A 24,240-nucleotide genomic window follows, 5' to 3' on the forward strand; every position below is an offset into this window, starting at 1 on the left:
TCCCCGACCCTCAGACTGTATCCCCGACCCCTCAGACTGTATCCCCGACCCCTCAGACTCTATCCCCGACCCCTCAGACTCTATCCCCGACCCCTCAGACTCTATCCCCGACCCCTCAGACTCTATCCCCGACCCCTCAGACTCTATCCCCGACCCCTCAGACTCTATCCCCTACCCCGACCCCTCAGACTGTATCCCCTACCCCTACCCCTCAGACTCTATCCCCTACCCCGACCCCTCAGACTGTATCCCCTATCCGACCCCTCAGGGTGTATCCCCGACCCCTAAGACTGTATCCCCGACCCCTCAGACTCTATCCCCGACCCCTCAGACTCTATCCCCGACCCCTCAGACTCTATCCCCGACCCCTCAGACTCTATCCCCGACCCCTCAGACTCTATCCCCGACCCCTCAGACTCTATCCCCGACCCCTCAGACTCTATCCCTGACCCCTCAGACTCTATCCCCGACCCTCAGACTGTATCCCCTATCCCGACCCCTCAGACTGTATCCCGACCCCTCAGACTGTATCCCGACCCCTCAGACTGTATCCCCTATCCCGACCCCTCAGACTGTATCCCGACCCCTCAGACTGTATCCCCGACCCCTCAGACTGTATCCCCGACCCCATCAGACTGTATCCCCTACCCCGACCCCTCAGACTGTATCCCGACCCCTCAGACTGTATCCCGACCACCCCTCAGACTGTATCCCCGACCCCTCAGACTGTATCCCCGACCCCTCAGACTGTATCCCCGACCCCTCAGACTGTATCCCCGACCCCTCAGACTGTATCCCCGACCCTCAGACTGTATCCCCTACCCCTCAGACTGTATCCCCGACCCTCAGACTGTATCCCCTACCCCCTCAGACTGTATCCCCTATCCCGACCCCTCAGACTGTATCCCCGACCCCTCAGACTGTATCCCCGACCCCTCAGACTGTATCCCCTACCCTCAGACTGTATCCCCTACCCCTCAGACTGTATCCCCTATCCCGACCCCTCAGACTGTATCCCCGACCCCTCAGACTGTATCCCCGACCCCTCAGACTGTATCCCCGACCCCTCAGACTGTATCCCCTACCCCGACCCCTCAGACTGTATCCCCTACCCCGACCCCTCAGACTGTATCCCCTACCCCTCAGACTGTATCCCCTATCCCGACCCCTCAGACTGTATCCCCGACCCCTCAGACTGTATCCCCGACCCCTCAGACTGTATCCCCGACCCCTCAGACTGTATCCCTTACCCCGACCCCTCAGACTGTATCCCTTACCCCGACCCCTCAGACCTGTATCCCCTACCCCGACCCCTCAGACTGTATCCCCTACCCTCAGACTGTATCCCCGACCCCTCAGACTGTATCCCCGACCCCCAGACTGTATCCCGACCCCTCAGACTGTATCCCGACCCCTCAGACTGTATCCCGACCCCTCAGACTGTATCCCGACCCCTCAGACTGTATCCACGACCCCTCAGACTGTATCCCGACCCCTCAGACTGTATCCCCGACCCCTCAGACTGTATCCCCTACCCCTCAGACTGTATCCCCCACCCCTCAGACTGTATCCCCCACCCCTCAGAATCTCTATCAACCAGAACACCACAAACAGGGATGGTCAGAATATAAACCCAGCAGTGGAAGTGATCGAAACTATTTATTATAATTCTGTTGAAGACACATATTCTCTAAAAGCTCAAATCAATTAACTGGTGTTTTTTTGTTGTAAGGACATAAATGCTGTAATTTCCAACTAAACAAATGACAACAGAGAGATGAGAGTTGTGTTTTCTGGCGTTGGGATATCAATATAAACCAACTGCAATCTCTCAATCCATTTCAGGGCAAGTAGCCGCATCTCCTCTGTTAGCTGACATAAAGTACCTGTTGTGTGTTATTCCTATTCCCTGGATGGGTCTTAAATCTCCCAATACACCCAGTCAACTCACACCTTGTAGCTGCCTCACTGGAAGATTTCATTACACCTTTACTTTCCCGGGGTTAAAGGTTAAGTACTGGGAAGGAAATGCCCTCCGGCGTCCCGCCCAGTGACCACTAACGGGAGCGCTAACGTCCCTAAAAGGGAACCCAATTCTCAGCCGCCAAATAAAATCAAGGAAACCGCCTTTTCTCATCAGCGACCTCTCTCACATGTCCGAAGGCGGTTTCTCCATAAATGTGAGAGAACTACCAAAGGAAAGAAGAGGAGGCGGAGGATGAGGGTCGAGGGGAAGGAAGAAAATATTGTAAAATCGAAGCTTTGTACCTCTTTAAAAAGGTTTTGGCCTGAAGGTAGCACGGCCCTTTTTGGCCTGGGCTTTAGTCGTAGCACTACAAAGCCCTGGCCATGTAAAACTGTCCTAGTCATTAAGCCACTTCCTTGTGTAAGCATAGGTGACAATTTTATAGTCCCGGTACTTCAACAATCACAGGGACCCAAATGGTTTGAATTACATTTGTTTTATATCCGGGGGACAAACACAACAAACACTTTAAATGAAGGTAGCTGGCTAGAAATATCGTCGCAGGGACATTTGTTGATCGTCTAAATTTGTATCTATCTGTTGAATGTGATTACAACATAGATTAAAACATATTATTCAATATGATCACAACTTGGATTGTTTATCTAAGAATTACCAACTACTTCCCAGTTGTGTATCTTGATAAAACAACCGAATAAACTTGAGACTGGGTCTTTACTCTCTGTCATTGATGTGAAAAATCACATTTGTACATATTTCACATGTATAAACCATGAGATATCCAAAATATGCATCTTTGTTATTATGTTGTCAAATATTTTTCACTAATCTTTTTCCCCACACAGTGGGTCTATTTAAGAGACAAACATAAATAAAACAGGCCACAAAAACAAAGAACTGTGAAGTCTTTAAAACACACACACACACACACACACACACACACACACACACACACACACACACACACACACACACACACACACACACACACACACACACACACACACACACACACACACACACACACACACACACACACACACACACACAGAGAGAGAGAAGAATAAAAACTTTCTATACATTTCTTATGATGAATGAAGCAAGCCATGCAAACTACTCAGAATGCATAATGAATTGTATACATCATATGTCAAATGAATTAGCATGTGGGACTCAGAGAGGGGGTTATGGGAGTCTCTGCTAATTGGCAGCGAGGCTTCATGCATAATTATGGGCCGAGCGGCTTCCTTTGCCGTGCTTCTGTGCCAGTAGCTGAATAACGAGAAGAGAGAAACAAAGGACATGGTGGTGGTGGCTGTCCGGGGGAGTTGAGGGGTGGAGGGGGGTACAGCTCATCTCGACAGCAGCTCATCAAGAACAAGATAAACCCTGCGACTGTCGTCAATACCCCCCCCACCCCTCAAAAAAAAATGTTTTTATTATTGTGCAAATTCCCATTACTCCTGTGGTTAATTCAACTATACTGTTTTACTAATTAAATGTTTCTTATTGAAAGGAGGTTGTCAATTTTTTTTAAACATAAAATGTGGCTTAATTTAAAAGGTCTTATTAAAATAAATGAAACATTTTTTAAATGTAGTTTTTACTTAGATATCTTTCTGTGCAATAATGAAACATGACATAATATTTTAGATAAATCTGTGCTAAACAATATCTCGAGGGGGGGGGGGGGTGAACCTACTATCTTCAATTTACTACTAAAACGATACTTCATTACATTTACATTTAAGTCATTTAGCAGACGCTCTTATCCAGAGCGACTTACAAATTGGACTTCATAGTAGTCATTGATAGGTTGTTACTTGTTTAATTGTTAATTGTTAATTGTTTGTCCTGTAAAATAGAACTAAATGAATAATATTATAGGGACCAAATGAATAGGGAATTCAGGAGTTTAGTATTCTGTAACTGACATGACTAACTTCAAGAGGCTAAACACTCAGATGCATTTTGCTTCCAAAGAAACAGTATCATTGTCGACATGTGAGTTTCTTTCACTTCCAAAACCTCACCCCAATCAATTAAGAAATGTAATCTGCATATTATAACGAGTGAAGGATATTATAAATTTAAATTGTATTTATAACTATAATATACATGTCTTTCCTCATAAGTTGGATAATTGTGACAAAATTCATTTCTAAAAAAAAATCATAGAAATACTGAACTGGATTTGCGTAACTGATTGATCAAATCGGCCAGTAGGTGGAGAATAACCTTGTTGAAAGGTCCTATCTGTAAGTCGTACGTGTCGTACGTGTCGTTCGTGTCGTACCTGAGCAGACAGATGCAGACACGGCAGCCGGACGTGAGTCTGCAGAAGCCAAACCTCTGCTTGCTCTCGATGTCCGTCAGCACAAAGGTAAAGTTCTGGCCCACCGGACTCTGGGAAACCCTGGGAACAGTCACCGCACGCAGGCAGGCAGGCACGCAGGCAGGCAGGCACGCAGGCACGCACGGGACAGAGACAACATACCATTAACACAACCAATTACCACGACACATGTACTACAGTATTACCACACAGTCACCTACGGAACAGAAATACCAAACCATTCATTGGGAACAACAAATGGGACATTCAACAAGTGTTTCAGAGATTCATGAAAATGAGTTGTGAACATGTAATGGTTTGAGTTTTCAGCTAACCAGAATACTGTATTACCACATTATAAACAGCAGAGGAGAGACACAACAAACTTACAATAACATATTATGATGAAGATATTTATACAGTAGAACCAAGCACTACTGACTTGGTGATAGCGATACACAGAGAGCGTTGTTCAGCATAACATTCTTTCCAATATGTTTCATTCTTCACAGACCTACAGTACGAGACCAATGAGTCAATACTTGAGACAGTGAGACAACTAAATCTGTTTTGTTTCTTATTAAAATAAGGATTTTTTTTGGTCTAAAGTGGCTAACTACTCACCTAGCACTAAGTGTCTCAACCTAACGCTGACTAGAAGGCCAAGATCACTACGAAACCTTTCGATATGTCCCTGACTGTTGAGTGTGTGAGAGTTGGGTGTGTTTTCTCTCATGCAGTTTCATCACTAGATGGCAGCAGTTAAGCTTGTGTGTCCTCCAAGCTAAAAAATACAAAATAGCACTTTTCACATGTCATTCTCCAGGAAGAAAAATAAGAGCAGAATCCTCTACAGATGGCTACTTTCCAAATCAAGATAAAATTATTCATCAGACTGGTATATAGTTATTCAGACTGGTACCAAGTCTATATATATAGTTATTCAGACTGGTACCAAGTCTAGATATATAGTTATTCAGACTGGTACCAAGTCTAGATCCAATTTGTAAGTCGCTCTGGATAAGAGCGTCTGCTAAATGACTTAAATGTAATGTAAATGTAGATATATAGTTATTCAGACTGGTACCAAGTCTAGATATATAGTTATTCAGACTGGTACCAAGTCTAGATATATAGTTATTCAGACTGGTACCAAGTCTAGATATATAGTTATTCAGACTGGTACCAAGTCTAGATATATAGTTATTCAGACTGGTACCAAGTCTAGATATATAGTTATTCAGACTGGTACCAAGTCTAAATATATAGTTATTCAGACTGGTACCAAGTCTAGATATATAGTTATTCAGACTGGTACCAAGTCTAGGTTTATAGTTATTCAGACTGGTACCAAGTCTATATATATAGTTATTCAGACTGGTACCAAGTCTAGATATATAGTTATTCAGACTGGTACCAAGTCTAGATATATAGTTATTCAGACTGGTACCAAGTCTAGATATATAGTTATTCAGACTGGTACCAAGTCTAGATATATAGTTATTCAGACTGGTACCAAGTCTAGATATATAGTTATTCAGACTGGTACCAAGTCTAGATATATAGTTATTCAGACTGGTACCTAGATATATAGTTATTCAGACTGGTACCAAGTCTAGATATATAGTTATTCAGACTGGTACCAAGTCTAGATATATAGTTATTCAGACTGGTACCAAGTCTAGATATATAGTTATTCAGACTGGTACCAAGTCTAGATATATAGTTATTCAGACTGGTACTAAGTCTAGATATATAGTTATTCAGACTGGTACCAAGTCTAGATATATAGTTATTCAGACTGGTACCAAGTCTAGATATATAGTTATTCAGACTGGTACCAAGTCTAGATATATAGTTATTCAGACTGGTACCAAGTCTAGATATATAGTTATTCAGACTGGTACCAAGTCTAGATATATAGTTATTCAGACTGGTACCAAGTCTAGATATATAGTTATTCAGACTGGTACCAAGTCTAGATATATAGTTATTCAGACTGGTACCAAGTCTAGATATATAGTTATTCAGACTGGTACCAAGTCTAGATATATAGTTATTCAGACTGGTACCAAGTCTAGATATATAGTTATTCAGACTGGTACCAAGTCTAGATATATAGTTATTCAGACTGGTACCAAGTCTAGATATATAGTTATTCAGACTGGTACTAAGTCTAGATATATAGTTATTCAGACTGGTACCAAGTCTAGATATATAGTTATTCAGACTGGTACCAAGTCTAGATATATAGTTATTCAGACTGGTACCAAGTCTAGGTTTATAGTTATTCAGACTGGTACCAAGTCTAGGTTTATAGTTATTCAGACTGGTACCAAGTCTAGATATATAGTTATTCAGACTGGTACCAAGTCTAGATATATAGTTATTCAGACTGGTACCAAGTCTAGATATATAGTTATTCAGACTGGTACCAAGTCTAGATATATAGTTATTCAGACTGGTACCAAGTCTAAATATATAGTTATTCAGACTGGTACCAAGTCTAGATATATAGTTATTCAGACTGGTACCAAGTCTAGGTTTATAGTTATTCAGACTGGTATTCAGACTGGTACCAAGTCTAGATATATAGTTATTCAGACTGGTACCAAGTCTAGATATATAGTTATTCAGACTGGTACCAAGTCTAGACAGACTGGTACCAAGTCTAGATATATAGTTATTCAGACTGGTACCAAGTCTAGATATATAGTTATTCAGACTGGTACCAAGTCTAGATATATAGTTATTCAGACTGGTACCAGTCTAGATATATAGTTATTCAGACTGGTACCAAGTCTAGATATATAGTTATTCAGACTGGTACCAAGTCTAGATATATAGTTATTCAGACTGGTACCAAGTCTAGATATATAGTTATTCAGACTGGTACCAAGTTTATATAGTTATTCAGACTGGTACTAAGTCTAGATATTAGTTATTCAGACTGGTACCAAGTCTAGATATATAGTTATTCAGACTTACCAAATCTAGATATAATTCAGACTGGTACCAAGTCTAGATATATTATTCATGGTACCAAGTCTAGATAATTCAGACTGGTACCAAGTCTAATATATAGTTATTCAGACTGGTACCAAGTCTAGATATATTTATTCAACTGGTACCAAGTCTAGATATATAGTTATTAGACTGGTACCAAGTCTAGATATATAGTTATTCAGAAACCAAGTCTAGATATATAGTTATTCAGACTGGTACAAGTCTAGATATATAGTTATTCAGACTGGTACCAAGTCTAGATATATAGTTATTCAGACTGGTACCAAGTCTAGATATATAGTTATTCAGACTGGTACTAAGTCTAGATATATAGTTATTCAGACTGGTACCAAGTCTAGATATATAGTTATTCAGACTGGTACCAAGTCTAGATATATAGTTATTCAGACTGGTACCAAGTCTAGGTTTATAGTTATTCAGACTGGTACCAAGTCTAGGTTTATAGTTATTCAGACTGGTACCAAGTCTAATATAGTTATTCAGACTGGTTCCAACAGACTGGTACAGATAGGGGTTATTCAGACTGGTACCAAGTCTAGATATATAGTTATTCAGACTGGTAGTCTAGATTAACATTCAGATGGTACCAAGTCTAGATAACAGTTATTCAGATAGGTACCAAGTTAATAGCCTCAATAGGCTGCCTGTTAACACCATCATTTTTATTTATTCATTTTACCTTTATTTTACTAGGCAAGTCTAGACTTGGTACCAGTTTGAATAACTATATCATAATAAAACTCTGCTAAATGAACTGCTGTGGAGAGTTTATTAACAAAACATCTTGAATTATTAATATTTAATCAAAAACAGATTATTTACATGTCAAAAAGGTTTTAATAAAAGGTTTTAACAGCAGATAGGGAGTTAATAGCAGATAGGTAGTTAACAGCAGATAGGGGTTAACAGCAGATAGGAAGTTAACAGCAGATAGGGGTAACAGCAGATAGGGGGTTAATAGCAGATAGGGGGTAACAGCAGATAGGAAGTTAACAGCAGATAGGTGGTTAACAGCAGATAGGGGTTTAACAGCAGATAGGGGTTTAACAGCAGATAGGGGGTTAATAGCAGATAGGGAGTTAACAGCAGATAGGAAGTTAACAGCAGATAGGGGTTAAAAGCAGATAGGAAGTTAACAGCAGATAGGGGGTTAACAGCAGATAGGGGGTTAACAGCAGATAGGAAGTTAACAGCAGATAGGGGGTAACAGCAGATAGGAAGTTAACAGCAGATAGGGGTTAACAGCAGATAGGGGGTAACAGCAGATAGGGGGTAACAGCAGATAGGGGGTAACAGCAGATAGGGGGTAACAGCAGATAGGGGGTTAACAGCAGATAGGGGGGTTAACAGCAGATAGGGGGTTAATAGCAGATAGGGGGTTAACAGCAGATAGGTGGGTTAACAGCAGATAGGGGGTTAATAGCAGATAGGGGGTTAACAGCAGATAGGGGGTTAACAGCAGATAGGGGGTAACAGCAGATAGGGGGTTAACAGCAGATAGAGGGTTAACAGCAGATAGGGGGTTAACAGCAGATAGGGGGGTAACAGCAGATAGGATGTTAACAGCAGATAGGGGGTAACAGTAGATAGGGGGTAACAGCAGATAGGGGTTAAGCAGATAGGAAGTTAACAGCAGATAGGGGTTAACAGCAGATAGGGGTTAACAGCAGATAGGGGTTAACAGCAGATAGGGGTTAACAGCAGATAGGGGGTTAACAGCAGATAGAGGGTTAACAGCAGATAGGGGGTTAACAGCAGATAGGGGTTAACAGCAGATAGGGGTTAACAGCAGATTCCCCTGTATCTGAGCTCCATTATGTGGCACATACACAGCTCTCCAGTTTCTAATAAATGTGTGTGTGTGTGTGTGTGTGTGTGTGTGTGTGTGTGTGTGTGTGTGTGTGTGTGTGTGTGTGTGTGTGTGTGTGTGTGTGTGTGTGTGTGTGTGTGTGTGTGTGTGTGTGTGTGTGTGTGTGTGTGTGTGTGTGTGTGTGTGTGTGTGTGTACAGGGGACAGAATCCTACCTCTCCACATCGAAGGGGAAGCAGAACTTGGGCACCGTCTGGAGAACCTCCTGACAACACAACCATTAGAAACATTTAGTTAACATGAACACAACCATTAGAAAACATTTAATTAACATTAACACAACCATTAGAAAACATTTAGTTAACATTAACACAACACAAACACAACCATTAGAAAACATTTAGTTAACATTAACACACACGCAAACACTAAAACATCACCCAACGCAAACCCAACACTAATACAACGTTAACACTAAAACAAGAACAACATAACCCAACTCGCACACAATAACGTTCAATGATAAGCCATTATAAATGTTTATAAACACTAAATGATTATGCATGTTTACAAACTAGGAAAAAATGTTATGTATTAATAGTGTGAACAACAGCTAACTATTTATTTTTTATCTTATTCATTATTAATGATGAATGTATTTTCATTCATACACGACCCTGTAAATACACGACCCTGTAAATTAATCAAACATAACAGACTTAATCAATCAAATGACTTGTTGAAGAAGGATTCAATTAAAAGTCTTACAGGGAAAAAAAGCATCTCATTAAATAATTAAAATCAGGCTAAATAACCCGACATACAACAGACATGACTTAATGTTCAGAGATGATGAGTGTTGCAGTTGAGAGAATCAGGGCTAAAACGGTTTCCATTCTATAGATCCAGACCCACAGATTAAATCATTAGCTATGAAAACCTACATCAATTATCAGGGGTGATGATGGGGGAGGGAGGGAGGGAAGGAAGGAGGGAGACTCAGGTGGAGGCAGATTGCTGTGACAATGAGCTAAGCAGCTCTGGGGGTACAGAACGGGCAGGGTGGAATGGGTGTAGAGCCTTAAGGGCTTTACCTCCCAACACCTCCCCTGGGGGGACCTGCCCTTCAGCCCCCCACTAGGGGATATGATTTAGACAAGGAGCAGAGTTGAGCACCATATGGAACATCTGTCTGTCTGAGGGGTGTGTCTGCCTGTCTGTCTGAGGGGTGTGTCTGCCTGTCTGTCTGAGGGTTGAGAGTATGTCTGCCTGTCTGTCTGAGGGTTGAGAGTATGTCTGCCTGTCTGTCTGAGGGTTGAGAGTATGTCTGCCTGTCTGTCTGAGGGTTGAGAGTATGTCTGCCTGTCTGTCTGAGGGTTGAGAGTATGTCTGCCTGTCTGTCTGAGGGTTGAGAGTATGTCTGCCTGTCTGTCTGAGGGTTGAGAGTATGTCTGCCTGTCTGTCTGAGGGTTGAGAGTATGTCTGTCTGTCTGTCTGAGGGTTGAGAGTATGTCTGTCTGTCTGTCTGTCTGAGGGTTGAGAGTATGTCTGCCTGTCTGTCTGAGGGTTGAGAGTATGTCTGTCTGTCTGTCTGAGGGTTGAGAGTATGTCTGTCTGTCTGTCTGAGGGTTGAGAGTATGTCTGTCTGTCTGTCTGTCTGTCTGTCTGTCTGTCTGTCTGTCTGTCTGTCTGTCTGTCTGTCTGTCTGTCTGTCTGTCTGTCTGTCTGTCTGTCTGTCTGTCTGTCTGAGGGGTGAGTCTGCCTGTCTGTCTGCCTGCCTGTCTGTCTGAGGGGTGAGTCTGCCTGTCTGTCTGAGGGGTGAGTCTGCCTGTCTGTCTGAGGGGTGAGTCTGCCTGTCTGAGGGGTGAGTCTGCCTGTCTGAGGGGTGAGTCTGCCTGTCTGAGGGGTGAGTCTGCCTGTCTGTCTGAGTGAGTCTGCCTGTCTGTTTTATCTGTCTGAGGGGTGAGTCTGCCTGATTGTCTGTCTAAGGGTGGTGAGTCTGTCTGTCTGTCTGTCTGTCTGTCTGTCTGTCTGTCTGTCTGTCTGTCTGTCTGTCTGTCTGTCTGTCTGTGGGTGGAGAGTCCGTCTGTCTGTCTGTCTGAGGGTTGAGAGTCCGTCTGTCTGTCTGTCTGTCTGGGGGTTGAGAGCCCGTCCGTCTGTCTGTCTGAGGGTTGAGAGCCCGTCTGTCTGTCTGTCTGAGGGTTGAGAGTCTGTCTGTCTGTCTGCCCGTCTGTCTGTCTGAGGGTTGAGAGCCCGTCTGTCTGTCTGAGGGTTGAGAGCCTGTCTGTCTGTCTGAGGGTTGAGTCTGCCTGTCTGTTTTATCTGTCTGAGGGGTGAGTCTGTCTGTCTGTCTGTCTGTCTGTCTGTCTGTCTGTCTGTCTGTCTGTCTGTCTGTCTAAGGGTGGTGAGTCTGTCTGTCTGTCTGTCTGTCTGTCTGAGGAGCCCATCCGTCTGTCTGTCTGAGGTTGAGTTGAGAGTCTGTCTGCCTGTCTGTCTGTCTGAGGGTTGAGAGCCCATCCGTCTGTCTGTCTGAGGGTTGAGAGCCCGTCTGTCTGAGGGTTGAGAGTATGTCTGTCTGTCTGTCTGTCTGTCGGTTGAGAGCCCGTCTGTCTGTCTGTCTGTCGGTTGAGAGCCCGTCTGTCTGTCTGAGGGTTGAGAGCCTGTCTGCCTGTCTGTCTGTCTGTCTGTCTGTCTGTCTGTCTGTCTGTCTGTCTGTCTGTCTGTCTGTCTGAGGGTTGAGAGTCTGTCTGTCTGTCTGAGGGTTGAGAGTCTGTCTGTCTGTCTGTCTGAGGGTTGAGAGTCTGTCTGTCTGTCTGTCTGTCTGAGGGTTGAGAGTCTGTCTGTCTGTCTGAGGGTTGAGAGTCTGTCTGTCTGTCTGTCTGTCTGTCTGTCTGTCTGTCTGTCTGTCTGTCTGTCTGTCTGTCTGTCTGTCTGTCTGTCTGTCTGTCTGAGGGTTGAGAGCCTGTCGTCTGTCTGAGGGTTGAGAGCCTGTGTCTGAGGGTTGAGTCTGCCTGTCTGTTTTATCTGTCCGAGGGGTGAGTCTGTCTGTCTGTCTGTCTGTCTGTCTGTCTGTCTGTCTGGTCTGTTGTCTGTCTGTCTGTCTGTCTGTCTGTCTGTCTGTCTGAGGGTTGAGAGCCCATCCGAGGGTTGAGAGCCCGTCTGTCTGTCTGTCTGTCTGTCTGTCTGTCTGTCTGTCTGTCTGTCTGTCTGTCTGTCTGTCTGTCTGTCTGTCTGTCTGTCTGTCTGTCTGTCTGTCGGTTGAGAGCCCGTCTGTCTGTCTGTCTGTCGGTTGAGAGCCCGTCTGTCTGTCTGAGGGTTGAGAGCCTGTCTGTCTGTCTGTCTGTCTGTCTGAGGGTTGAGAGTCTGTCTGTCTGAGGGTTGAGAGTCTGTCTGTCTGAGGGTTGAGAGTCTGTCTGTCTGTCTGAGGGTTGAGAGTCTGTCTGTCTGTCTGAGGGTTGAGAGTCTGTCTGTCTGTCTGTCTGTCTGTCTGTCTGTCTGTCTGTCTGTCTGTCTGTCTGTCTGTCTGTCTGTCTGTCTGTCTGTCTGTCTGTCTGAGGGTTGAGAGTCTGTCTGTCTGTCTGTCTGTCTGTCTGTCTGTCTGTCTGTCTGTCTGTCTGTCTGTCTGTCTGTCTGTCTGTCTGACTGAGGGTTGAGAGTCTGTCTGTCTGTCTGACTGAGGGTTGAGAGTCTGTCTGTCTGTCTGTCGAGAGTATGTCCCTCCCTCCGTCCGTCCGTCCGTCCGAGGGTTGAGAGTCCGTCCGTCTGTCTGTCTGTCTGGGGGTTGAGAGTCTGTCTGTCTGTCTGTCTGTCTGTCTGTCTGTCTGTCTGTCTGTCTGTCTGTCTGTCTGTCTGTCTGTCTGTCTGTCTGTCTGTCTGTTGAGAGCCCGTCTGTCTGTCTGTCTGTTGAGAGCCCGTCTGTCTGTCTGTCTGTTGAGAGCCCGTCTGTCTGTCTGAGGGTTGAGAGCCTGTCTGTCTGAGGGTTGAGAGCCTGTCTGTCTGTCTGTCTGTCTGTCTGTCTGTCTGTCTGTCTGTCTGTCTGTCTGTCTGTCTCTCTGTCTGTCTGTCTGTCTGTCTGAAAGTCCGTCTGTCCGTCTGAAAGTCCGTCTGTCTGTCTGAGGGTTGAGAGTCCGTCTGTCTGGGGGTTGAGAGCCCATCCGTCTGTCTGTCTGAGGGTTGAGAGCCCGTCTGTCTGGGGGTTGAGAGCCCATCCGTCTGTCTGTCTGAGGGTTGAGAGCCCGTCTGTCTGTCTGTCTGTCTGAGGGTTGAGAGCCCGTCTGTCTGTCTGTCTGTCTGAGGGTTGAGAGTCCGTCCGTCTGTCTGTCTGTCTGAGGGTTGAGAGTCCGTCTGTCTGTCTGTCTGTCTGTCTGAGGGTTGAGAGTCCGTCTGTCTGTCTGTCTGAGGGTTGAGAGTCCGTCTGTCTGTCTGTCTGTCTGTCTGAGGGTTGAGAGTCTGTCTGTCTGTCTGTCTGTCTGTCTGTCTGTCTGTCTGTCTGTCTGTCTGTCTGTCTGTCTGTCTGTCTGTCTGTCTGTCTGTCTGTCTGTCTGTCTGTCTCTTCTATTATTAAGCACCTTGTAGAGCCTATCTTAAATATGGCACTCACATTCACAAAATAAAAACATATGGTTTGCCAGATTCCTGGAACTCTCATTGTCCATTTGGGTTGCCAGATTCCTGGACCTGTCATTGTCCAGCCCATTTGGGTTGACAGGAAGCATGTGAGTTTGAATGACAGTCCTGACCCAAGGACACCAACAAGATCCCGATACAATGTGTGTGTGTGTGTGTGTGTGTGTGTGTGTGTGTGTGTGTGTGTGTGTGTGTGTGTGTGTGTGTGTGTGTGTGTGTGTGTGTGTGTGTGTGTGTGTGTGTGTGTGTGTGTGTGTGTGTGTGTGTGTGTGTGTGTGTGTGTGTGGGTGTGTGTGTGGGTGTGTGTGGGGTGTGTGTGGGTGAGTACACGTTTTGCCGGTCCTCACTTGGAAAAACACTATTTTAGGGTTAGGAGTTCGGTTTAGGAGTTTGGGTGAGGTTTACGGGGTGAGGTTAGGGTAAGTGTTAAGTTTACGGAAAATAGGATTATAGTAAGACAAAGCTGTGTGTGTGTCGGTGTGTGTGTCGGTGTGTGTGAGTACAAACAAACAGATTGATCTATTTCACTCAAGATCACACAAACTCAGCAGGAGCAAATGTCCAGAACATTCCAACACAAACCCTCTTTCCATCCAGAAGGGATGAGGACAACTGACAAGCATTTCTCTCGCCCTTCCTTCTCCAACGAGCATCTCTGTCTGTCTCAATCTGTTTGTTTGTGTCTGTCTCCATCCTCTCCTCTCCATCCTCTCCTCCACACCCTCCCCTCTCCATCCTCTCCTCCACACCCTCCCCTCTCCATCCTCTCCACATCATCCTCTACATCCTCTCCACATCATCCTCTACATCCTATCCACATCATCCTCTACATCCTCTCCACATCATCCTCTACATCCTCTCCACATCATCCTCTACATCCTCTCCACATCATCCTCTACATCCTCTCCACATCATCCTCTCCATATCATCCTCTCCTCTACATCCTCTCCACATCATCCTCTACATCCTCTCCTCTCCATCCTCTCCACACCATCCTCTCCATCCTCTTCTCTCCTCTCCATCCTATCCACATCATCCTCTACAGCCTCTCCCCTCTACAGCCTCTCCATTCTCTCCTCTACAACCACTCCTCTCCACATCATCCTCTACATCCTCTTCTCTCCTCTCCATCCTATCCACATCATCCTCTCCAGCCTCCTGGGAAAGGAGGAAAGGAGAGGAGAGAGACAGAGATACAGAGAGAGAGGAGAGACAGAGACAGAATGGGGGAGAGAGGAGAGGAGAGGGCAAGAGAGAGAGACACAGAGAGAGAGAGAGAGAGAGAGAGAGAGAGAGAGAGAGAGAGAGAGAGAGAGAGAGAGAGAGAGAGAGAGAGAGAGAGAGAGAGAGAGAGAGAGAGAGAGAGAGAGAGAGAGAGAGAGACAGAGACAGAGATACAGAGAGAGAGGAGAGGAGAGAGACAGAGACAGAATGGGGGAGAGAGGAGAGGAGAGGGCAAGAGAGAGAGACACAGAGAGAGAGAGAGAGAGAGAGAGAGAGAGAGAGACAGAGACAGAGAGAGAGAGAGTTGAGAAACAGAATGGAGGAAGAAGATAATTAGATAGAGAGGAAGGGAATCGGTTAAAAAAAAGAGAGCCGTCGAGGGAGGGAGGAATGGAAAGGGGGAGAGAGAGATTAACTGAGCCACCTCTCCCCCTCCCTTCAAACTACCTCCCTCTCCCCTGCTCCACTGGGTATTTTAGTATTTAAACCCAGCCGACCAACCAACTAACTAGCCGGCCAACCAACCAACCAACCAGCCAGAAACTGAGTGAGAAAATGACACAGACAGAGACAGAGACAGAGACAGAGAGAAAGAGAGAAAGAGAGAGAGAGAGAGAGAGAGAGAGAGAGAGAGAGAGAGAGAGAGAGAGAGAGAGAGAGAGAGAGAGAGAGAGAGAGAGAGAGAGAGAGAGAGAGAGAGAGAGAGAGAGAGAGAGAGAGAGAGAGAGAGAGAGAGAGAGAGAGAGAGAGAGAGAGGATGAAATGGAAAGAGGGAGAGAGAGAGAGAGAGAGAGAGAGAGAGAGAGAGAGAGAGAGAGGGAGAAATGGAAAGAGGGAGAAATGGAAAGAGGGAGAGAGAGAGAGCTGTCGAGGGAGGGAGGAATGGAAAGAGGGAGAAATGGAAAGAGGGAGAGAGAGAGAGCTGTCGAGGGAAGGAGGAATGGAAAGAGGAAGAGAGAGAGAGAGGGAGAAATGGAAAGAGGGAGAGAGAGAGAGAGCTGTCGAGGGAGGGAGAAATGGAAAGAGGGAGAGAGAGAGAGCTGTCGACGGAGGGAGGGAGGAATGGAAAGAGAGAGAGAGAGAGAGAGAGAGAGAGAGAGAGAGAGAGAGAGAGAGAGAGAGAGAGAGAGAGAGAGAGAGAGAGAGAGAGAGAGAGAGAGCGCTGTCGAGGGAGGGAGGAATGGAAAGAGGAAGAGAGAGACAGATTAACTGAGCTCTCCACTCTCTCTCCCCCGTTGGCAGGTTCCCCCTCTCTCCCTCCCTCTCCCTCCTCTACTCTGGGGGGTTTTAGTCTTAAAGCCATGCCTTATATTCCCCCAGCCAGCCAGCTAACCAACCAGTTAGCCAGTTAAGGCTTTCTCAGCCAGCCAGCTAACCGGTAGGACAGCTAACACTTTCTCAGCCAGCCAGCCAGCCAACACTTTCTCAGCCAGCCAGCTAACTGGTAGGACAGCTAACACTTTCTCAGCCAGCCAGCCAGCTAACACTTTCTCAGTCAGCCAGCCAGCTAACACTTTCTCAGCCAGCCAGCCAGCTAACACTTTCTCAGCCAGCCAGCCAGCTAAAACTTTCTCAGCCAGCCAGCCAGCTAACACTTTCTCAGCCAGCCAGCCAGCTAACCGGTAGGACAGCTAACACTTTCTCAGCCAGCCAGCCAGCCAGCTAACACTTTCTCAGCCAGCCAGTTAACACTTTCTCAGTCAGCCAGCTAACACTTTCTCAGCCAGCCAGCTAACACTTTCTCAGCCAGCCAGTTAACACTTTCTCAGCCAGCCAGCTAACACTTTCTCAGCCAGCCAGCTAACACTTTCTCAGCCAGCCAGCCAGCTAACCAGTAGGCCAGCTAAGACTTTCTCAGTCAGCCAGCCAGCTAACCGGTAGGCCAGCTAACACTTTCTCAGTCCCTCTCCAACCCTTCACCTGTCCCACCAACAACCAACCCTTCACCACCTGACCTGTCCCACTCTCTCTCTCTCACCAACATCCCCTGACATAACACGTCTGCACTCGCTCATCTTTCTAAATCCCCATCTTCCCCTCACCCCCTTCTCCACTCCAATTCCCCAAGCTCCTCTCACACCCCCCCTTTCCCCAATTAGGGTCGTCTCTCTGTGCAGAGCCCCAACCCATCTCTGTCCGTCCGTCCTGCATGCGTTGCTCCACCCAGGCCTCTGGCTAACATGACAAAGAGATCCTCAGTATTCACACAGACACGCTTTCAGATACAGAGTGCCAGCATGCAGCTTTAAAGAAACAATATTCAAATTCTACCGTCTCCCTTTTAAGAATTTGCATGGATATGCATTCATTTGCATAACATGTAAAGGTGAAAGGTCAGCTGGGTAGAAATACATATAAAATATATAATATATATATATAGGAGAATACAGTGGATTATGATCAGATTTGTACTATTTTTAGTTTGCTTTCAAGGGAACCAGGAAAACAAATTTAAAACCAAATTAATCAGGACTGGTATAGAAGAGTTTATTATCCTCAGAGAAGGAGATTCTTATTGTTTTGGCTGAAATAATGTTGATGTTCTTTGCCTGGTGAAGATAATCAATATAGTTTGTGAAATTTCATCAACAAGCCAACAGTCCTCCTGTTTTTTTTCTTCTCAAAATTGACCAGCAACTGTCCCCAGAATATACCATCATATCCTAACAAACATAAAAACACAGAATTACAAGTCTGAAAATGCCAGGATATTCTAATGACAGAATGAGAAAAGTCTTAAAAACCTGTGGAATAGAATAGTGAACAGAGAGAAGGTTGCAGCAGATCCTGTAGATTGTGAGACCTGTGAAACAGCCAGACAGAGCCTGCTGAGACTCCATCCATTAGATCTTAATAGTACGCTGCTGGCTTGCCATTCTGACCTGCGCTCTGTGCTGGTAATAAGAACGGCCTTCAGAGCCGGACTGAGGCACAGAGCTGGGGGGGCAGAGGTGCACTTTACAATTGACACAAGGACGGTGCATTTTCACATTCTCCACTCCGCTCTAATTCTGCACGGGAAGAGAAGGATAGAGGGATTTCTCTTCTTTCTTTGTTTCTTCTAGTGGTTTCTCACAGCAGGCCCTGGGGGTGGAGAGAGGCTGGCTCTCAGTCTAGCTAGGCGAAGGTTATTTTGGTTAACAACCCCGCCGGGTTACAGAGGGACTTCTTAAGGTAGTGAAGAAGGTGACAGATTGATCCCAGAGCCTCTGCAACCACTGACAGGTGTGTGTGTGTGTGTGTGTGTGTGTGTGTGTGTGTGTGTGTGTGTGTGTGTGTGTGTGTGTGTGTGTGTGTGTGTGTGTGTGTGTGTGTGTGTGTGTGTGTGTGTGTGTGTGTGTGTGTGTGTGTGTGTGTGTGTGTGTGTGTGTGTGTGTGTGTGTGTGTGTGTGTGTGTGTGTGTGGCCACTGAAATAGAGGGAAGAAGAGCACTGTGTGATGCAAATAGTAGTCACTTCTTGGACAACCTCTGGACCTGCACCACATCCTCTTTCAGGAGCCGTACTGAACACTTCCCCGGGGTCAGAGAGTCAAGGACAAAATGAACACCAGAACATTAGTCTCCAGCTATCTGAGATCAGTCATGCCTTCAACAACCTTCACGGAGCGATACACCGGCAGAGTGGACTTCTAGTAGGACTAAAACAGAGAGAAAACGTCCATAGATATTTATTTTTAAATAAACAAAACAAATTGTTGAAGGAGACAATAGCACTACTTGGTATTATTTAGGTACTGTTGTCTCATCTCTATAATATAAAAAAGAAAGAGGAGTCCAAATGTTGTTGTATCGCCGGCCAACACTTTAGCAGCAGTAGCAAGCAGAGAGAGAGACAGAGGGCAGTCAGTCACTTCCTTCCTGTTCATTTACAGAGAGAGTGGACAGTCAGTCACTTCCTTCCTGTTCATTTACAGAGAGAGTGGGCAGTCAGTCACTTCCTTCCTGTTCATTTACAGAGAGAGTGGGCAGTCAGTCACTTCCTTCCTGTTCATTTACAGAGAGTGGACAGTCAGTCACTTCCTTCCTGTTCATTTACAGTGAGAGTGGACAGTCAGTCACTTCCTTCCTGTTCATTTACAGAGAGTGGACAGTCAGTCACTTCCTTCCTGTTCATTTACAGAGAGAGTGGGCAGTCAGTCTCTTCCTTCCTGTTCATTTACAGAGAGAGTGGACCGTCAGTCACTTCCTTCCTGTTCATTTACAGAGAGAGTGGGCAGTCAGTCACTTCCTTCCTGTTCATTTACAGAGAGTGGACCGTCAGTCACTTCCTTCCTGTTCATTTACAGAGAGTGGACAGTCAGTCACTTCCTTCCTGTTCATTTACAGAGAGTGGACAGTCAGTCACTTCCTTCCTGTTCATTTACAGAGAGAGTGGACAGTCAGTCACTTCCTTCCTGTTCATTTACAGAGAGTGGACAGTCAGTCACTTCCTTCCTGTTCATTTACAGAGAGAGTGGGCAGTCAGTTACTTCCTTCCTGTTCATTTACAGAGAGAGTGGGCAGTCAGTCACTTCCTTCCTGTTCATTTACAGAGAGTGGACAGTCAGTCACTTCCTTCCTGTTCATTTACAGAGAGAGTGGACAGTCAGTCACTTCCTTCCTGTTCATTTACAGAGAGAGTGGACAGTCAGTCACTTCCTTCCTGTTCATTTACAGAGAGAGTGGACAGTCAGTCACTTCCTTCCTGTTCATTTACAGAGAGAGTGGGCAGTCAGTCTCTTCCTTCCTGTTCATTTACAGAGAGAGTGGGCAGTCAGTCACTTCCTTCCTGTTCATTTACAGAGAGAGTGGGCAGTCAGTCACTTCCTTCCTGTTCATTTACAGAGAGAGTGGGCAGTCAGTCACTTCCTTCCTGTTCATTTACAGAGAGAGTGGGCAGTCAGTCTCTTCCTTCCTGTTCATTTACAGAGAGAGTGGACAGTCAGTCACTTCCTTCCTGTTCATTTAGAGATTAACTTTATTTTTAGACGAGTGCCATTCCTCTGTCTATCAAGTCTCCTCTTTGTTTCAAAGATGGCTCAGACAGAGAGCGAGAGAGACAGAGAGCGAGAGACACAGAGAGCGAGAGACACAGAGAGCGAGAGACACAGAGAGCGAGAGACACAGAGAGCGAGAGACACAGAGAGCGAGAGACACAGAGAGCGAGAGACACAGAGAGCGAGAGACACAGAGAGCGAGAGACACAGAGAGCGAGCGAGAGAGAGTGAGAGACAGAGAGAGACAGATACAGAGAGAGCGAGAGAGACAGAGAGAGCGAGAGAGACAGAGACAGAGAGAGCGACAGAGAGAGCGAGAGAGACAGAGAGAGAGAGAGAGAGAGCGAGAGAGACAGAGAGACAGAGAGAGCGAGAGACACAGAGAGCGAGCAAGAGAGAGCGAGAGAGACAGAGAGAGCCAGATACAGAGAGAGCGAGAGAGAGCGAGAGAGACAGAGACAGAGAGAGCGACAGAGAGAGCGAGAGAGACAGAGAGAGGAGACTATTATCCTGCATTTTCCAGTGAATACATATGATAAAGGACACACACACATGTAATATATACATTGAAGCGCTGCAGATAAGCGCCAGTGACAGTAGTCGCTTAAACATTTGGCTGAGGATGGATTAGACAGATGTGCATTGAGTGTACAAAGCAGGAAGGGGAGGAGACAGGGTTAAAGAAGGATTTTTAAAGCCTTGAGACAATTCAAATCAAATCAAATTTTATTGTTCTCATACACATATTTAGCAGATGTTATTGCGGGAGAAGTGAAATGCTTCAGGTGAAAGGGATCTACACTACAATCAGTGTAGATGAAGGGGAGGAGACAGGTTAAATAAGGATGTTTAAGTCTTGAGACAATTGATAAATGAATTGTGTATATGTGTGCCATTCAGAAGGTGAATGGGCAAGACAGAATATTTAAGTGCCATTGAGCAGGGTATGGTAGTAGGTGCCAGGCACTCCGGTTTGAGTCAAGAACTGGGTTTTTCAACAGTTTCCCGTGGGCATCAATAATGGTCCACCAGCCATAGAACATCCAACCAAATTGACACAACTGTGGGAAGCATTGGAGTCAACATGGGCCAGCGTCCCTGTGCGACGCTTTCGAGAGTCCATGCCCCAATGACTTGAGGCTGTTCTGAGGGCAAATGGGGGGGGCAACTCAATATTAGGAAGATGTTCCCACCTATGGAATTTTTTACATGTTTCATCACAAACTGTCAAACAAATCTCACAAGTATCAGACAGTGCAAGCTCCCAGCAACTATCTAGTCAACGCAACAGTCACATTATCCCACCCCTGGTTCGCCACTATTGGGTTAAAAGCAAAACTTAACACAATATCTGACCATTCATTTCCAGCAATATTACCCGTCTGCCTGTGTGGTGGGCGTGTTTGTCTATCACTCAGTGTGTAGCCAGTTGATGTGATAACCGTCTTGTAGGTTGACAGAATTACATTCCCAAAAACCTTCTCAAATAAATGTTGACTGCAAAGTAGGCTGACCTGGCAGAAGAAGTATATTATGAGTAAGTATATAATGTCTATCGATATGTTACTTGAAAATGGTCCTTCTGTAGCTCAGTTGGTAGAGCATGGCGCTTGTAACACCAGGGTAGTGGGTTCGATCCCCGGGACCACCCATACGTAGAATGTATGCACACATGACTGTAAGTCGCTTTGGATAAAAGCGTCTGCTAAATGGCATATATTATATTTATATTATTAAATGAGCAGCAGCAGTACAGAATCATTGATAGACCGGCACATTCCACACATTCCTCACTCGCTAGATGCACGATTAAAGGGCCAGACGTGTAATTAAAGGGGAATTACTCCAAAAAATATATATTTATTCGATTTCTTCCAGACCTACAAAAAAAAAGTATTCTGATGTGATTTACACATTGACAGGGACTCTTTCATTGTTCCTTTATTAACCATTTGTAAATATGAAAAATAAAAAATATAACTCTAAAACCAGGTCAAATAAAACTGAGAAAATATAATTTGGGAAAATAATCACAGGTTTTACAGGCCCCCTTTAGAATAGTTAATTAACCATTATTTGACCATGTTCGTTGACAGAAAACATAGTGTACTACTTCCTCTTTTACATTAAGGACCCTGGGAAGAGTTGACAACAGAGTGCACTACTTCCTCTTGTACATTAAGGACCCTGGGAAGAGTTGACAACATAGTGAACTACTTCATCTTGTACACTAAGGACCCTGGGAAGAGTTGACAACATAGTGCACTACTTCCTCTTGAACACTAAGGACCCTGGGAAGAGTTGACAACATAGTGCACTACTTCCTCTTGTACACTAAGGACCCTGGGAAGAGTTGACAACATAGTGCACTACTTCCTCTTGTACACTAAGGACCCTGGGAAGAGTTGACAACATAGTGAACTACTTCATCTTGTACACTAAGGACCCTGGGAAGAGTTGACAACAGAGTGCACTACTTCCTCTTGTACATTAAGGACCCTGGGAAGAGTTGACAACATAGTGAACTACTACTTGTACACTCCCTGGGAAGAGTTGACAACATACACTAACACTAAGGACCCTGGGAAGAGTTGACAACAGAGTGAACACTTCACTTGTACACTGACCCTGGGAAGAGTTGACAACATAGTGCACTAAGGACCCTGGGAAGAGTTGACAACATAGTGCACTACTTCCTCTTGTACACTAAGGACCCTGGGAAGAGTTGACAACATAGTGCACTACTTCCTCTTGTACACTAAGGACCCTGGGAAGAGTTGACAACATAGTGCACTACTTCCTCTTGTACACTAAGGACCCTGGGAAGAGTTGACAACAGAGTGCACTACTTCCTCTTGTACACTAAGGACCCTGGGAAGAGTTGACAACATAGTGCACTACTTCCTCTTGTACACTAAGGACCCTGGGAAGAGTTGACAACATAGTGCACTACTTCCTCTTGTACACTAAGGACCCTGGGAAGAGTTGACAACATAGTGCACTACTTCCTCTTGTACACTAAGGACCCTGGGAAGAGTTGACAACATAGTGCACTACTTACTCTTGAACACGAAGGACCCTGGGAAGAGTTGACAACATAGTGCACTACTTCCTCTTGTACACTAAGGACCCTGGGAAGAGTTGACAACATAGTGAACTACTTCCTCTTGTACACTAAGGACCCTGGGAAGAGTTGACAACAGAGTGCACTACTTCCTCTTGTACACTAAGGACCCTGGGAAGAGTTGACAACAGAGTGCACTACTTCCTCTTGAACACGAAGGACCCTGGGAAGAGTTGACAACAGAGTGCACTACTTCCTCTTGTACACTAAGGACCCTGGGAAGAGTTGACAACATAGTGAACTACTTCCTCTTGTACACTAAGGACCCTGGGAAGAGTTGACAACAGAGTGCACTACTTCCTCTTGAACACGAAGGACCCTGGGAAGAGTTGACAACAGAGTGCACTACTTCCTCTTGTACACGAAGGACCCTGGGAAGAGTTGACAACAGAGTGCACTACTTCCTCTTGAACACGAAGGACCCTGGGAAGTGTTATAAGGAAGAGGAAAATAATGTTCCTATCTGAAAGCTAGAAAAAATAACAGAGTACCTCGCAACATGTTCATTTTATTTTTGTAAATGAGTTCTCATGCTAGAAAAGGTTGGAGACCCTTGTTATAAAAAAAGTCTCTACATCTGGCATCACATAGAAAGTCTCTACATCTGGCATCACATAGAAAGTCTAAATCTGGCATCACATAGAAAGTCTCTACATCCGGGATCACATAGAAAGTCTCTAAATCTGGCATCACATAGAAAGTCTCTAAATCTGGCATCACATAGAAAGTCTAAATATGGCATCACATAGAAAGTCTCTACATCTGGCATCACATAGAAAGTCTCTAAATCTGGCATCACATCTTCCACAGAACCCTGGGAATTAGAAATGCTCTACTTTCTCTGTAGAATGTATGGATTGAGATTCCATACAGTGATTTTATTGCATTCAATGTCCCAATACACATTGCCCACCATAATGTCTGCTTCAGAGAGACCCTGGGAGAGAGCATGTGAAAATGACTTTTGATCAGTCATGAAAATAAAAGTGCTGAAAATATAAAATATTGGCGTTTTGGTGCAGGTACAGCAAACTAGCGCAAAAACAATATTAGTGATATTGTCAAAGGACCCTGGGAAGGTATATCGGTATATCGTCACAAATAATATCCTACAAAACTATCCCTTTTGTC

General features: G+C 45.2%; 1 protein-coding gene across 3 annotated transcripts in view; it reads right to left on the reverse strand.

Annotated features, from left to right (window-relative positions):
* The window catches only part of LOC123996600 (DENN domain-containing protein 1B-like), a 230,509-nt gene that overhangs the window by 130,356 nt on the left and 75,913 nt on the right, over positions 1-24,240 (reverse strand). For all 3 annotated transcript variants that reach the window (XM_046300091.1, XM_046300092.1, XM_046300093.1), the window contains exons 4-5: positions 9,374-9,423; positions 4,284-4,403 (exon numbers count right to left, since the gene is read on the reverse strand). In XM_046300091.1, the coding sequence (XP_046156047.1) occupies positions 4,284-4,403; positions 9,374-9,423 (170 nt within the window). The remainder of the gene's footprint in view (positions 1-4,283; positions 4,404-9,373; positions 9,424-24,240) is intronic.

This window comes from Oncorhynchus gorbuscha, linkage group LG15 (assembly GCF_021184085.1).
Source record: "Oncorhynchus gorbuscha isolate QuinsamMale2020 ecotype Even-year linkage group LG15, OgorEven_v1.0, whole genome shotgun sequence".
NCBI classification, from domain to species: domain Eukaryota; kingdom Metazoa; phylum Chordata; class Actinopteri; order Salmoniformes; family Salmonidae; genus Oncorhynchus; species Oncorhynchus gorbuscha.